Source organism: Anomalospiza imberbis, chromosome 1, assembly GCF_031753505.1.
Source record: "Anomalospiza imberbis isolate Cuckoo-Finch-1a 21T00152 chromosome 1, ASM3175350v1, whole genome shotgun sequence".
Taxonomy (NCBI): Eukaryota; Metazoa; Chordata; class Aves; order Passeriformes; family Viduidae; genus Anomalospiza; species Anomalospiza imberbis.
This window is the reverse complement of record NC_089681.1, coordinates 64,669,342-64,685,617: the sequence shown is the minus strand read 5'-3', so window position 1 is coordinate 64,685,617 and position 16,276 is coordinate 64,669,342. Positions and strand designations below refer to the sequence as shown.

Below are 16,276 nucleotides of genomic sequence, written 5' to 3'. Positions count from 1 at the left end.
CCAGCCACACCATATATTCTACTCATACGTCCACAGATACACAAGATCATTTCACCTGTATGTTAGAAATCACCTTTTTGCCAACCTTGTCATTTTCCACTGCCAGGTTTAGAGAAGAAAAATTTGAAGAGGAATTACTAGCCTGAAAGAACATACCCGTCTTCTCACTGGATGCTCAGGAAATCTTGTAGGTTGTTATTATGGAACACCATGACTCCAAGCAAGGAAATGCATGAAGAACCTGTCTAAGCCTATCACCTACTTCTATACCTTTGTCATGCTGCTTGCACAGAAGGAAGTCTTGAGAACAAACACTTGTATCACAAGAATGAAAACAGAAGGACACTTGCTTCTTGCAACAAAGCATCAGTTGGAGTAAAGTTAAAATATATGTAATTTTTAACCATACTTTAATTCACTGAAAGCAAGAAATCTCTTTAAACAAAAACTTAAAGAGATGATCTTGTTTGCTTTGTACTTAACTCCCCCTAAAGAAGAGTTCATTCTCATCAACCTTGACAGGCAATCCTTAAAATCAGCCTTTTAAACTGTTAATAAGGCAAAAACTAAAATCTTAAAGCAAAAAACCAAAAAAAGCAGCGCAATTTGCAAGTCAAGATGCCACATCCTTAGCTACTCAGCTTATAATACATTTTACTCATTCCTACTTCCGTATGTTTTGGAGATGGGAAGTGTTGATGTCTGCTTTTACTAGATAGTTAATATTTCACTTGAGGACTGTTGCAAGAAACAATGAAATTAGGAAAATAAAAAGAAAACACTGGTTAAAATGAAAGTTCGATAAAATAATGAGAAAATCTCGAAGGACTTTTAGTCAGATTTCTTGCCTGGTGCACTCCTCCACTGAACACTCAGAGCCTGCTACAAACATCAAAGAAGAGATGACAAAAGTCTTTCTACAGAAGAAAGAAGGTGCTGGTTAACTAAATGAGAAGTAATGGTACCACATAACATGTACACACAAGTAAAAATCCCCATCTTCCTCTAATTTTTCTGTAGCTTTTTCAGTTGAAAAGAAGCCTCACAATACTTACCTGTTCAACTACTATTGCATTTTGCAATGAGGCATTCTCCTGAAGCTGAGACACAAACTGCTTCATATCCGGCATAAAGTCCTTGAAAGTAGAAACCTGTGTAATTGTTTAAATTGTAAAGAAACAAATGACAAAAGCAATAAAATATTCAATAAATGACTTTTCTGTTCAGTGGAGGGCAAAGAACCAGCCTTATTGCATTATTTTAATACAACAACTCTTCTACCATTAAAATAAAATGTCTCACCCACAAATCTCTATTTCCACAACACATTTATCTTTATTTTTACTACGAGTGAGTAAAAACTTTAAAAGGTATGAACTAAAAACAAGCTTTTCTACCCCTGGAAAATATCTAACAGCATTTAAAAAATGTTTATTAAGTACTTATCCACTTCAAATGGTGGCTAAAGAAAGCTATAAAGGAAAAACTTCCCTTGGACTAAAATATGCTTACAACAGCAAAGAGAAGAAATCAGGAAATCATACATGTCTCCTATAGAGCCTCTTGGCTCTTCCACTTGGGGTAATCATAATCACAGCGTAGCGCCGTATGCAGTACACAGTTCTCTTCTCAGGCTTCAGCACCCGCGAAATCACTTCCACAAGTTTATTATGAGGAATGGTATCATAAGCCCTGGACACATCAGCCTGAAACAGAAGAAATATCTTCACTACATATTCAGCAATATTGCTATAAACATTGTGGTAGTACAGAAGAAGTATTGCTGTAGTATGTAAACAAGGCTGAAGGATAGATCACATGGGAGTAAAATTACTGCAACATTCAGGCCAAATTTCTGACAAAAATAGGAACTCGCTGCTTATCTGAGAGACCTTTACCCACTCATTGAGTATTCCCTTAGAAAGGAATATCCAAATCATCAGTTTTAACACAATTCTAATTATTAACAGAAGATTACACCACATGTAACCACAAAACTAACACTAAACCCCCAATCATTTAAGTTAATAACTGGTATTTTAATGTTGAAGTATTTTAAGAAACTTGCCTCACCATATGGCCATGGAGATGACATCTTAGACTTTCAGAAAGCTGTAAACCTACATATTATACCTTTTCCTTCCTTTCCTTTTCATATTGGAAACCTACCTCTGCTTTTACTTGTCCTAGTAAAAACAGAAAACTTTCTGTAGAAGCAGCAATCTTAGGGATTATATGACAAATTATGTCAATAACACAACTTTTTGGCTGGAAGCATAAGACAAAATTATGAAAGTTATTTCAGAGCAGGATGACAAGCAACATTTAAGAGATGAGAACACAGCTCCCCTAAAATACACACAAATCTGTGTAATTTATGTATTTTTGTATACATCGCCCCAATTCAAAGCTATGAATTGAAATCAAACACAAAATGCTGCCTGCTAGACAGACCTGTCAAAAGTGTGAAGATGAAGCACAAACTCCTTTAAAAAATGGGCTACAACAAGCACTGATTTTTTCCAAGTGGGAGAAGAAACTTCTTGGAAAGACACCAATCAGAAGTCATGTGTTCATTTTCAACAAAAACTAATGATACTGAGATAGAAGAGAATTCATTTAAGAGACACTGAATTTATTCATATGCACATAAAACATTTTTTCTGGTTTTCACATGGCTCAAAAGGTTATCTGAACTTCTTTTTCCCACTTTTATACCTAGCTACATATAACTGCAAAAAATTCAGTGCATGTGTAGAAGCAGGAGCTCCTGCACAACAGAAAGATGGACAGAAAAACACCCAAGTAAAGGAAGCTCTACTGCAGGGACACCCATCCACAAAAAGCAATCAACCACTCCCATCAAAAAACTAACCAGTCTGTAAGGTATGCACAAAATTTTATTTAGAAAAACAAATCATTATGCAGTCAGATTACAGCTAATACAGCTATAAAAGTATCTGCACAAGCTGATTTTGAAAAGCTAGTTTGAATATGTAATTAAAAATACATACCTTTACACAGTAGAAATGAGGAATTTCACCACCAGATTCAAGAATCTTTATAACAAACTGCTTCCATGTCTTGTAGATATCATCTTTCCCAAACACAGAAGAGCCTATAAAACTGGTGTTTATAGTCCGTTCATAATTTAACACACTAAACAGATTTTTTAGTTGAGTGTTGTAATGATTCATCTAAAGAGACCAAAGAGAATCACCTTAAATTATGCTGAAACACATTAAATCTTTGCAATACAAAGATTACAAATTTAAATGAAGTTTGAGATTAAAATGATGTATTTACTATATTATTTTGTTCAACTGAAGGTTTCAGATAGCCTGAGTATCACCACAGTAACTACTTTAAAGTGACAAAACAGTCTCAGATTTTTTTTTGGTACAGTTAAATCCTATGGAAAATGTTTTTGTTCCTATACTTGATTCTTGGAAATCAAGGTGTAATAGTCACAGTGATAAATAGATGAATGCCAGCAAATAAAGCCACCACTGATCTGAAAATAACCTAAAATAACCATTCATTCTTTTTGCTGGAGATCATGACAGCAACAAGAACAGCAAAGAGAAGCTGTGCTCTGAGATTTTATGCTACTCCAGCTGCACCATCAGCTGGGCCTCTTGAGGTGCTTAATTCAAGTAATTGAGCAAAGACTTAACACAGCTGTAGGGATAGTCAAGTAAATCAGAGCAGCACTGAAGTCATGCAGGTTGATTAGCTCTGTAAACACCATAACTTGGAATATTATGGAAATAACACTCCACAGCTCAGAACAGCTTTTAGCTGATGCTCTTTTCACCTGGTATGGGATCACATGGTCTGAACAGTTAGTGCTAAGAAGCTGTTGACACTTCACCCATTTGGCGAACATTCAATCTTGTGAATGAGACTCAGCCTTAAGGAAAAACAATTAATGCAGCCCTGCAAGATAGTGCAACTAGGCTGCCACTATTCCTTCTGGCTAGCTGCCCTGTTAAATAGATTATTCCATGCACTGAGTGTTCTGTCTGTTACCACACTGCAATTACTCAGCTTCCTTTCTATCTCTCTACTGTGCTTGCTCCAGCTTCCTTGCCCTTCCTGAGACCCTCTTCTGTAACACACCCAGCTCACCACTGTTCACTGTCTCCACAGGCAACTTCACAGATCAACATGCATCATACCAGTATTCAGGCAAACCCCAACAAGCCAGACTCACCCATATCAAATAAACGGGATTACTTTACAAGCCATGTTAATCTATTGGGCTCATTTCATTTGCTTAAGGTACATTTGCCAACAGAAGTTTGCGATCCTGGAACTGGAGGCTTGTGGTAATTAAGCACTGGAAAGGGAGAAGCTAAGCTGCAACAGACCCATTCAGCCATTTTGATCAGAATGTTACAGTTCACCATGTTAAAACTAGTTTTATGTAACAAAAATCTTTACTCCATTTTTAGTAACCTACATCAAATGCACATAAAACAATGAAGTAAATAAAAACCTTCTTTTCTCTGCTTTCCTTGCTGAGTGCTTGTGGTTCAACAACACCGCTCACTTTTACTATGGGTCTCAACCCATTTGGTTTCGGAATAAACCGGAGCTTTGATGCCACAGGAACAAATTTTTTTTGACGGATCATTTCAATCTCCTCTGAAGACAGAGGCCGTAGCTGTACTTTGACAAAATGGTTTCTAAAATACAAATATACACTTAGTGTAAGCAATAGGAAAGGGAGAAAATGAAAACATTTAGTGTATTCATGATAACTAAAGCCAAATATTTTTCTAAGATAATACAAATACTAACCTCTACAGAAAGTGACATGAAATTCTGAATTTCAGGACACTATCACAGTATCTTAATGACAATGTAATATGACAAGAGACAACATATTTCTGCTTGATGCAAATAAAAACCCCTCTTAACACAAATTAAAATTTAAGCACAGATTAGTGGAATACATATGAACATTATGAAATATGTTTTATGTAAGAAACAGGAAGTTGGATATTGCTCATGGTTTCAGAAGTTTGAAAGGCATTAACAAAGTTGAAAAGAACCTTCTGAAAACTACTCTAAAAGAGCTCCTGGGAATAACATGCAAACTGTAATGGCTGTCCTACCCCCAAGACTTGGGGGATCTACCACTTATTAGGTGCTGGGATACACAGACAACATAAGGGCTTTAGGTATCCAGGACTCTGATGAGCAGGTGTCAGTTGAAACAAACAGCAGAAAATAATAAGGAACCAAAGGCGCCTAAGTCACAGGTTCTGGGCTTCCCAAGTCCATCTTAATAGGAAATGTGTTCTCCTCTCAGAGTCCCCCCTCAGGATTTACAGTTCCATGAAAAAATCAAAATCAATACTTTTCCATACAACGAATCAGGAAGATGGTGGTGGAGCAAAAGCCCTTGTTTTTCTTAAGATGCAAAGTTGAAGTACCCTACCTGTAACATAAAAGACGTGGCTAAACCTCCTGCACTGCTTGTATTGTTCAAATGGACAAAATATGCCCTACAGACTAATGGTTATGATCTTACCCTGGGAAGTAAGGGAGGCAATTCAAGTCCTCACAAAAGACTGGACATCAATCTAAATTTGCATGAAGACTTTTTACATCCTACACAATCCAACAGGCTGGTTTAGCAAAAGGAGGCCACACTGTTACAAAAGGCAGTGTGTGAATAGTGGAAACCTTGTAAAGATGCTCTAGGAGACACCTGAGAAGCCAAGAATGCAGGTAAGAGATGCACACAAATACTTCTTTTGTATGCCTATACAACTCAAATACAAGCTCATGATCCAGCTGCTTGAGACTCTTGGCATGTATCTGAGGGATACAGTGCACGACACCTAGAAGGTATAGTGGCATTCAGGGCCAGTGAGCTGAGCTACTGAAAAGAGAGTTTTGAGGATTAATATTCAAATTTTCAAATTAAATTCCTGGTACAGACGCTGCCCAAAGGAAAGCAGAAATGGTTGCTTTTCCACAGTGAGGGATCACTACTCTTTACAGAATTACATTCTTTGCTGAACACATCTACTATACTATTATATAGATAACCAGGATAAAACAAGTAACTCCAGTTCAACAGAAAAAACTTAATGATCAAATTTCCATCCCTTTACAGCTCACATTCAAGACCAGAAGGAAAAAAAAACCCAATGAACCTTTATCACTATACTAAAAATATGGCTTCCTTTGAAAGTGAAGACAAAGGCCAGTTATTGGCAGATCTTTGCTACTCCCTCTGGCCAGCTGGAGACCTGGATGCCATTTTGCCTGCAGCAACTTTCACTGCTTATTTCATGGCATTTATAGCAGTGCTAATGATTTTGAATGTGCGCTAATCTAGCGGCCACTGAAGCACGCTGCTCTCACTGGCACTCACAAAGCTGTTAAGCACTGAAACTTGAAGGAACTTGACTAGATGGTCCTGCTGTCTTTTGACATCTCACTTCAATCTGATGGGGAAGATTCAGAATTTCTGCAGTGTTTTTAATTCTCAGCAGCCACTGTGTGTGGCAAGCGCAGGGACAGCATGAGCTTTAAGAAAACAGGTGTTCTCACCACAACACTGTGTTCATTATTTTTAACACACAAATTTACATTCTACAGGCTATTTAACTTGAAGCAACTATATCACAAAAGACTGATTTTTTCCTAACAAATTCTGTTTTTAATTTGGGGACTGAAGTTTGATATAGCTTCAAAAATTAACACAAAGTTGTCTGTGTACAATGACAGCACAGTCTGATCTCTACCAGTATAGCAAGGCTAATATACAGATCCAGGGCCCCTCTCAGAACCCTGATCCATATCCTTGAGTGGGATTCTGCCCAGGATGATCTACTCAAAAGGACAGTCCTCCAAGATGAGGATTTACTCCCTAATGACAATGCAGTCAATGCAAAGGTAAGCTCACAAGTAAGATCCAGGTCCACTCAGTCCAGCCTGTTCCATCCATTTCCTTCCTCCAAAGGAGGATGCAGAAGAACTCAACAGCAATCAGTGGCTACCAATGCCTTCCTACGAACCAGCTCAGGGCAACTGCCTTGAGCAGCTCCAGCTGAGGAGAACCAGAACAACCACAGAACATCCATTAGGGCAACAACTGAGGTCACCAGACACTCTTCCTCCAGAGAAGATGGAAGCAGCTCAACAGCCTTTGGCACTACTTCACCAGCAGTGCCTGGCTGGTTAAGAGCAGACAGTGTTGGAACAGCCTCAAAATGGCCAAGGCCATCCTAAACACCTGTACCCCCGCATCTCTAAAGACCTGTATCCCAATGTCTTTCCTCCTATGCGAAGTTGGCAGCTGGCCACCTGTATGAATGCAGGAAACTGGACTCGTGGCAGACCTCGTGTAACAAATCACACTTGAAAGAGCAGTGCTGAAAGCCGGGTCAGTGAAGCTTAACTGCAGCTGCTGGAATGAGACTCAAAGTCCTTATAAACTATGATTCCTGTAGCTAAAAGCAAACATCCTGCTTTCAGAACACGCCTATGGCAAGCATGCAGCAGCATTTCCTTGGGATGTTTCTCCAGCTTTCAACAATCTGCAATTTAGAGACCTTTCAAGCAAAAGGTGAGAAGGGGTTTCCTGCATGGTAAGGAAATATGTGGGGAGGAAATCAGAAGAAACAAGACCCTAGATTAAAGTCTTTTGAGTTCAAAGCACCTTACACATTGAGTTTTTCTGGGAAACTGGGAACACAAAAGAGCTAAATCCTAAGTTATTTGTTTTCTTTTAATCACAAACCCCACAAAAATCTATTATTTACTACTTCTATTATTTTTACTGTATCCGTACTATGTGAAAGTCAGTACTTGATCGCATTTTGTGGCAAAAAATAGTCTTTAAGTACACTGAAACTGAATAAAACACTAATTGCAACACTACAGCTGCTGGTCTTGAAGACAAGACAAATAAAATGTGTGGGACTGAAAATTACATTCTACTACTATTCAAAGTGCATTTTCTGTGCTACAACTGCAAACAAAACCAAAACCCCATTAATTGCAAACACAAATGCAAAGAGTGGCACTGGAGATATTAATGCTGAAACCAGGGAGTGATGGGGCAGGAGGGGAAAAAATCACACATGTAACATTGTGGACCAAAAGATCAGAGCAAAAGCAAAAGGTTCACCATTACAAAATAGCCACTAAAACACAAGATATTAAGTATGCTAATTTTTCACAGTTCCAAAGCTCTCTTAGACACCAGTAATTTATAATGAAAACCTGAAAGATGTGAACTAAGGATGTGGGTGCAATGTTGTGGGTGGACAACACTGTTAATTAAAATTGCCTTTCCTAGTTTCTCACTTAATTGTTTAAAATTTTATCTTAAATAATGCTCTAACTTAAATACATGCATGCAATTTTAAGACCAAAAAATCCAGCATGGAATTACAGCCATACTAAAAAAGGAGCTGTGGCTTCTAAACCCTAACATTAAAAAAAAAAAAAAAAACCTAAACCAACTAGGCTACTGTCGGATTTTTATGAAGAGAGTATTACAGCATTTCAGCAGAGCCTTGTTTTTTCTTTTTCTAAATTAAAGTAGTTGAAGGAAATTGAGTATTTTTAAAATGAACTTTCACAAGGTTACTTTGGGATACTATCACTCATTGTTAAAAGGTATAAAAACTGCACTTACATAATAACAAAATCCTCTCCATACTGGTTTTTATTATTGCAAAGATTTCTCTTCTAATAAAGAAGTCTAAATCTGAATTAGTTTTCTCACACAAAATATTTCTGAAATTAGAAACTGTGCATGCTACAATCACAGGCTGAATTTTCCTCTGGGAAATGAAGCAAATAAAATGAAGATAAATAGGCAATAAATTAAAGCAGAAATATACCTTTACACTACAAAACACATGATTTCTATATCTCCATTAAAGTTTAATTAGTTTTCTAGTGTTACCTAATTCCAATGCTCTGTAACTTGCCCCAAATAAACTTTCGGTAGTAGAAGAGCATGTTTTTCTGGAACATGGTCTCGGTGATATAGAAAAATGATCTGAGCAACTCAACAACATAGGTACCCATCAGCCAGTATAGGAATTTGGCCAAAAGTTCTTCACGGAAACAATGTTCGTCGGCAGGAACAAAGTGATCACCTTCAATAAATAATTCAAAGGTAGTTATAGTAACTATCAACTCTTAGCACAAGTAAAGAAACAGAACACACAAACAAAAAACTTGGATAACATTCTTGCCCTAGCTTGAGGTCATGAGAAAGAAAAAAGGTAAGTACAAACAATTACACAGATGACAATCCAAAGTTTCAGGGCATTAAATAATGAACTGACCCAAGCTTAAAGCATAAACACAGGAACTAATCTGCAGTGACTAACTGACACAGAGGATACAAATATATGCTACAGTAGCCCGAAGACTTACTTTCTTACCACAACATCAACTGTGCAAGATCTTTAATGCACAAAGACAAGATTATTGTGAAAGGAGAGGTAAATTAGAAAGAAACAAGTCTACTCCAATATAAAACTTAAAAAAAAAAGGAAGAAAAAGACTGAAAATAACATAGGTATACTGTGAAAATTAACAAAAGTAAACTGGGATGATTTGGGGATAAGAATGATATTCAGATTTCCCAATTACATGAAAATTAGTTAATTGTAGGGTTAGGCTTTATTTCAGACATCCTATATAAAACTTATTGTTGTAGTCAAAGAAAAACAAAGAAAAAATTCAAATCACCCGAAGTCTATCAGTACTTCCAACATTTAGATGGGACAACAATTATGAACCCAGAGCATTCGTAACTGCCATTGAATTTAAAGTAACATAGATCTGTAATTATGTCTAAATACAGATGAACAGGGAGTAAGACCCTGGGCTACAATAGTGATGTTTTGGGAAACTTCCAACAATATTTTTTCTAATTACATTCAAAGAGTAGAATTTAGCCCAAATGCAAGAGCATCTTAAAGAAACTACACAGAAATATTAGTTTAGCTACTTAGCAAAATCATGGTTATGGCATGAATGTGTCAAAAAAAAAAAAAAGCTTAATTTTGATGCAACAGACCTGACAGTAAAATTTATAAAATGGAAATAAATTTTCAGTTTTCTACTCTGTTGAGCTTTTGCATGCTCCACAGCAGAGACATTTTCATGTATTTACAGCACTTTAAAAAAGACCAGTATTATTTCAACAGAAGCCAGTTAACATCAGGGAAAAATTTCACTGCTGGAAAAATCTCTAACCCAAGAGTTGCAATAGGCAGTTGTAATATGCAAATTGAATCAGGATGCTGATAGGTAGCTGCCCTGGAAATAGATTATTTATTTTCTAAGTTCTTGACAACAGATGTAAACAATGACTACAATTCAGGAAATTGTCAAGAAATCACTACTACCTTTGGAGGAAGAAACAACTCCACTTACAGTGCAGCAAAGCAATTCAAAGCATGTTTAAACATCAAGTACATGGGACTACTTTCATGAAAATTTAAATAAGGCTATGTATTGCTTTGCCTGGAATATGGCCAGAGAAGAGGGCATTACCTTTTTCAAAGATCAGATGTTCCAAATTACTATGAATCAAACACATAATTTTCAATAAAGCCTTTTAAAATATTTTAACTCCTCAGCATTTTGGAAAGTGTGGTTTTGAACCACAGTTTCTGAATAAAGAAATACTGCTTCCTAAAATTAAGAGTTTCTTATGAAAATGTAACCTCCCTTACTTTTGACATCAGTTCTCAAACATCAGACTTTTGATTTTCCTTCTACACCTGAAAGAACCTGTAACAGTTTCAGAACTTATTGCAACTTTTAACAAAAGAACACCATTTTCAGCTCACATTACTGTAGGATCCAAGTTCAATACCAGGTATGAATAAACACTGTAAGCATAGCAGTTAAGGGAGAACAATCCATATAGTATAGATGAAGAACAGAAGCACAGAAAAATGATAATATGCACTAGATCCTACAGCAATCAACCTCAGAACAATTACTTCAGTCTACATTTAAATCCTGGGATAGAGTCTGAAGAACAAACTCAAGGAAATGAAGATTAACCTGTCATTTGAGAAGAGGACAGAAATGGATTCATACACAATTTGGAGCAATCAGCTATTGCCCTCGTGGGAGCTTTTTAGCCAGGAACCACTTAGCCTGGGGACTTCTGCAGCACCAATTAGCCAGGCTGAAGCAGTGCTCAGTAAGGCTCTCTTGATCCTAGAGAAGGGCTTTAGAAAAGGTGATAGATGATGACAGCCCTTTTCACACAGGCATGTAGTGTTAGGAGAAAGGGGGGAAGGTTTTAAACTGAAAAAAGTAGGTTTAGGTTACATGTTAGGAAGAAATTCTTTACTGTGAGGGTGGTAAGGCACTGGAACAAATTGCCCAGAGTGGTTGTGCATGTCCCAGCCCTGAAAGATTCAAGGACAGGCTGAATGGGGTTCTGAGCAACCTGATCTAGTGGAAGATGTTCCTGCACATAGCAGGGAGGTTAGAACTACATCTTTAAAGTCACTTAGAATTCAAATAATTCTGAGATTCTACAGCAGGTAATCCCTGTATGAATGGGTCTCATACTCACATCTTTCTCACAGGGTTGCTGTGAGGGAGTAAAAAAAAAGGTTTTTTTCACTCCCATAGCAGATGAACTCATGCTACTGCAAGAGTCTTGACTTGCTTTTAGTTCTTTCTGAACTCCTACAGTAACAAACAGGCAGACAGTGTTTATTCCTTACATGTTTAGGTCACACTTCAGTGGATTTTCAGAGTTACCGCAATTTGGATAGTAGGAGTGGATGGGAAAGAGTTTTAGTTTTTGTTTAGCCCAGGTCCTGAATTCATGTTTATGAAAACATCATCCTATTAAACACAAATAGCATGTATGCAAACGAGTTTTGCAAGAAAGACAAGCTTAAGTGTCCTTCCACCATCAGTTACAAACACAACTACATTTTCTCTCTCAGCTACGGTTATTGCCAATGAACTCAGCAATTCTGAGTCCAGATTCAATATCCTCCCCTTCCCACCTTAAACATGAACACCAATCATCTGACAGCCCCACCATGTAGTTCTTTAATATAAGAAGTACCTTTGCCTAGACGAAGCCACATGCAGTCATTCACTCTCATCCTCCACATCAACTCCTGCAACGAAACCTTAGCAAACCTCCCCCTGGAAATAAACACTTTGACATTTTTTAGGAACCGGCACTTGTTGTGGTTTGAACCCCAAAGCTCAGCAGGAATGACCTTCTCCAGGCAATCCCTCACAAACATGTACACCTGCCAGTGGCTGCTGTGTTGCTTGAGGAGCTCCGTGAGGGCTGAATCGCATGCCTCTCGTGGGTTTTGCTCCTCACTCAGAGGCAACTCCCCACGCACAGATTCTGCGAGGGGAGCACCCAAGTTGTCTGGCACATCAGTGTGACCAGATTCACATCTGCTGCTTGTCACACATTTAGCAGGCTCTTTCCCAAGCTGTTCTGCTTGCTTCTGAACCTCTGCTTCCTCAGGCAAGGCTGCCTGACAAAACAGCTTGATTTTTGTCATACTGATTTCAGATATCCAAACAGGGCAATTTTTTTTCAAGAGAGCTAAGTAAGCACATTTTCCATGGTTCTTTAGCAGTTTCTGAAATGTATGCCTCATTTGCTGGTAACGTTTGGGCAACGTCTTCTTTCTCCGCTTGCATTTTGGCAGACTTTGGTTATGCCTTTGCTGCACCTGATTCTGGCTTAAGAATATAGCTTCTACAAGCCGTCTTCCACCTGCCTGAGAGCCCTGCAAGCAATTCAATACAAATGATTTAGGAAAACATTCTTTGAAACTCCTGCAAGAATACAGAAGAGACTTCCTCTCAATGTATGCTGCAGAACTCAGGAGTCTATTTGTTAGCTTCTTTGATAAATGAGGTTGGGGACTTTCCTGCTCTCCGCATTTTGAAGTACCCTCCACAGGTTTGATTTGTCCTGAAGCCAACTGAGATTCATATGATGTATGAATCTCTACTCTTTTCCTACGGGATTCTGCTTGCATTTCAGTGTTGGACTCTAAAGGTTTGTTACTCTGAAATCTCTGCAGAAGAGAGACTGCCACAAAATTCCTCCTGCCACAAGATGTGTGAACTAAAGAAGGACCAGACACAGCACTGTTACTTCTTTCAGAAATACAGGGGGTTTTAATGACTCTTTCAGAACATGGTGCTACATACCCAGTTTCAGATCTCTCGGAACTACTTTGGTTTACATCAGGAACAAGACTACAAGCCTTTTCCTCTCTCACTTTCTCCCCTATTTTTGCCCTCTTGGCTGGAATTCCAAATTGCTCTCTATGAATCTTCCTTTTTAGAGATGGAGCTGTAGCTGAAACACATGAACTGGAGCTACTCTGTTTTTCCTGATCTTCCGTAATCATTCTGATCTGTTTGCTTCCTTTAGAAACAGTTTTTGCAGAACACTGATCAGTGGGCACTAAGCTTTGTCTCATGCTCTTTCTTTCATTTCTCATTTTGGAGACATTATCTTCATATCTTTGTCTGTATGACTTTAAAAGATAATTTCTATGAAACATAAGCCTTTTTCGCATATATTTAAGCAAGCTAGTACGTTTATACTTTGAGAACCTTTGTCTAACAAATACCAGGGGTGAGTCTACACTATGCGAAATAAGTTCATAAACTGGTTGTCCACAAACTTGGTAACAATTACTGGGGGGAACCAGCATAAAGATTGCACAGTGTTCCAATAAATACATCATCACATCATCCCCTATCCGGCTCAACAGTGTCTCCCAGAAGCCGCTGATACAAAGAGTTTCTGTGGCAGTATTGGGCAGGTAGCTGTGTATCTTTGAAAGTGGCATGACTGGGAATTGAGAACTGTTTTCATCTGGTAAGGAGTATCCATATGCGAGGACATTCTTCTTCTTTTTTTCACACAGTCTCTGAACGACTCTTGCGGTGACCTCACTCTGACTAGATAACTGAAGAAACAAAGAAAAAAGATTATTAACTTTTTTCACTTACTCCTCCATAAATCACAATATACCCTTTAAATAAAAACACATGCAAAGATACACAGCCCTAGACATCAGTTTTCAAAGCAGTATTAATTATTCACCAGCATCATACTCAAAAATTAAGATTTTCCAAGCATAATGCAAGATGTTCATATGTAGCAACATAAGCCAATGACTTGAAGGAAGTCTTTTTAACATCTGCCCTTTTGATGCTGGCTTTTATGCCCGGGAAACGCCCTACACTATTCCCCTTAAGTCCCTCAGCAGCTCAGACTCCACTGCCTCCAGTGAATCCGTGTTCGCAGATCCACATTTGCAGGCATGCATACGTGCTCGCGCAGGCTCCAACCTCCAGGAAACTAACGCTAATTTTCTTGAGGCCTCCATTTCCTTTTATGTAAAGGATAATTCAACTAAACGACTCGGCACACAATTCCAAAATCCATTTAACATGTTGTCCTGGGTTTGCAACATCTTCCTACCACAGCACAGTTTTGCTCATATGGCGCTAGAAAAAAAGCGGTCTTCCCTCTCTGAAAAGCTTTTCCTCTGTTTAAGCACTGACCTGCAGCCCATTCTACACGCCCCTTCTTTAATCTCTCAAGACTGGGGCACTCTCCATCCCCCGTCGCTCCCCGGCCACTTTCGTCTCGTTCATCCCTACCCGCATGAGCAGGCAGGGAGTCAGGGAGCCCCACGCACGCAGACCTGCAGCGCTATCCGCCCGCCCCACGCCGGCACCCGGGCCTTGCTCTCCCACCCCAAGAAGAGGCAAGGGCTGATTCCCACCGCTCCCCGCTGGCTCTGGGGCCAGGATGGAGCGGAGAAAGACGGCTGCGGGAACCGGCCAGGCCCGCCCGGCAGCAGCCGCCAGGGACCAAGGGCCGCCGCGCCGCCCCCGCGCTCGCACGGAGCGCGGGAAGCGCTGTCCCCGGGAAGCCCCGGCAGGGCTCTCGCCCCCGGGCCCCTTCCTACCTGCTGGAAGGTGAAGGGCCGCGGGATGGCGCGGGCGCCGCGGGGGACGCACACGAGGCACTGCCCCACGAAGTTGCGGTAGCCGGGGGTGTCGTCGGCCCGCAGCACCTCGGCGTCCCCGGCGCCGCCGTCCCCCAGCCGCCGGACGAAGGTCTCCAGCGGGACGGCCTCGGCGTAGCAGCGGCGCAGGGCGGACAGCACGGCCGTGAAGGGCTCCCTGCCCGCCATGTTGCGGCCAAAGAGGGCACGGGTCCACCTGGCGCAGCCGCGGCGCCCCTACGACCACGCCGCTCGCCCGCCGGGCATCGCGGAGCAGCTGCTTAGCGATGAATGAATAAGTAAATAAAAGCATTGACTGGTGAGGCGGGAGAAAAAGAAACCAGCCAAAGCATCCTTTTAAAGCTGCGGCGCGGCTGCGGCACGCCGCTGCCCACCGCGTGGCCGCGGACCGGCGGCGGGCGGGGCGGGGCGGGGCCGGGCGGGGCCGGACCGGAGGCCGCTGTCCAGCTCCGCCGGCGGGGACGCAGCGGGAAGATTCCTTTCTGAGGAACGCTTTTTTCCCCCTCAGGATCAGCACTCCATTGAGGATCTATCTGAAATAAGAGCAACTGTAGGAGAGATTATGGTGGAGATGAACATACTAAACCCTACAAAAACCGAAATGGCTCACCCTGTTGGCTTTTGGGTTTTTTCCATCAAATTCATGAATTAAGAAGCCACATCACTTGTGGTAGTGTATAACCTCCTACTCCAAATTTGCCTTGGTATCTGAAGACTTCACGATAGAAAACTTGATGCTAGACTGTGAAAGAGATTGCAGTAGAGTCCTGGGGAAGTACAGGTCTCTCAGCCCCATGTGTGTTCCAGGTGGATTAGCAGAAATCGTAGAATTATAGTGTGGTTTGGGTTGAAAGGGACTTCAAAGGTCATCTAGTTCCAACTCCCTTGCCATGGGCAAGGACAATATATGTGAAATATCTGTGCAATAACAGAATTAGGGGATGCTGGGAGAAATACAAATTGCTCAGCCAACATCGCTCCCATAAGGAGTCCTGCCCTTGAGTTCTGTCAAGTGTTGGAAAGACATGAAAAATTATCTGGTCATCTGGTTGATATATGCTACATGAATTTCCAAAAACCTTTGCAAGAAAATGTAGCATGACACTTCACATAAATTCAACAAACCCAGGACTTTTGTGTAAATGTTTTGGTAAGATGGTGGGTGAGGTGATGTTGTAGATGTCTGCGAACCCAATGGGAAGAATGATGATGTCTGA

General features: G+C 40.3%; 1 protein-coding gene across 1 annotated transcript in view; it reads right to left on the bottom strand.

The window, feature by feature from the left end:
• The window catches only part of TERT (telomerase reverse transcriptase), a 29,897-nt gene extending 14,531 nt beyond the window's left edge, over positions 1-15,366 (bottom strand). The window contains 8 exon segments of the mRNA XM_068195040.1: positions 1,056-1,151; positions 1,545-1,706; positions 3,015-3,197; positions 4,502-4,691; positions 8,942-9,137; positions 12,098-13,988; positions 15,000-15,251; positions 15,253-15,366. Coding sequence (XP_068051141.1) covers positions 1,056-1,151; positions 1,545-1,706; positions 3,015-3,197; positions 4,502-4,691; positions 8,942-9,137; positions 12,098-13,988; positions 15,000-15,251; positions 15,253-15,351 — 3,069 coding nt within the window. The 5' untranslated portion in view covers positions 15,352-15,366.
• Between the last annotated feature and the right edge of the window lie 910 nt (positions 15,367-16,276).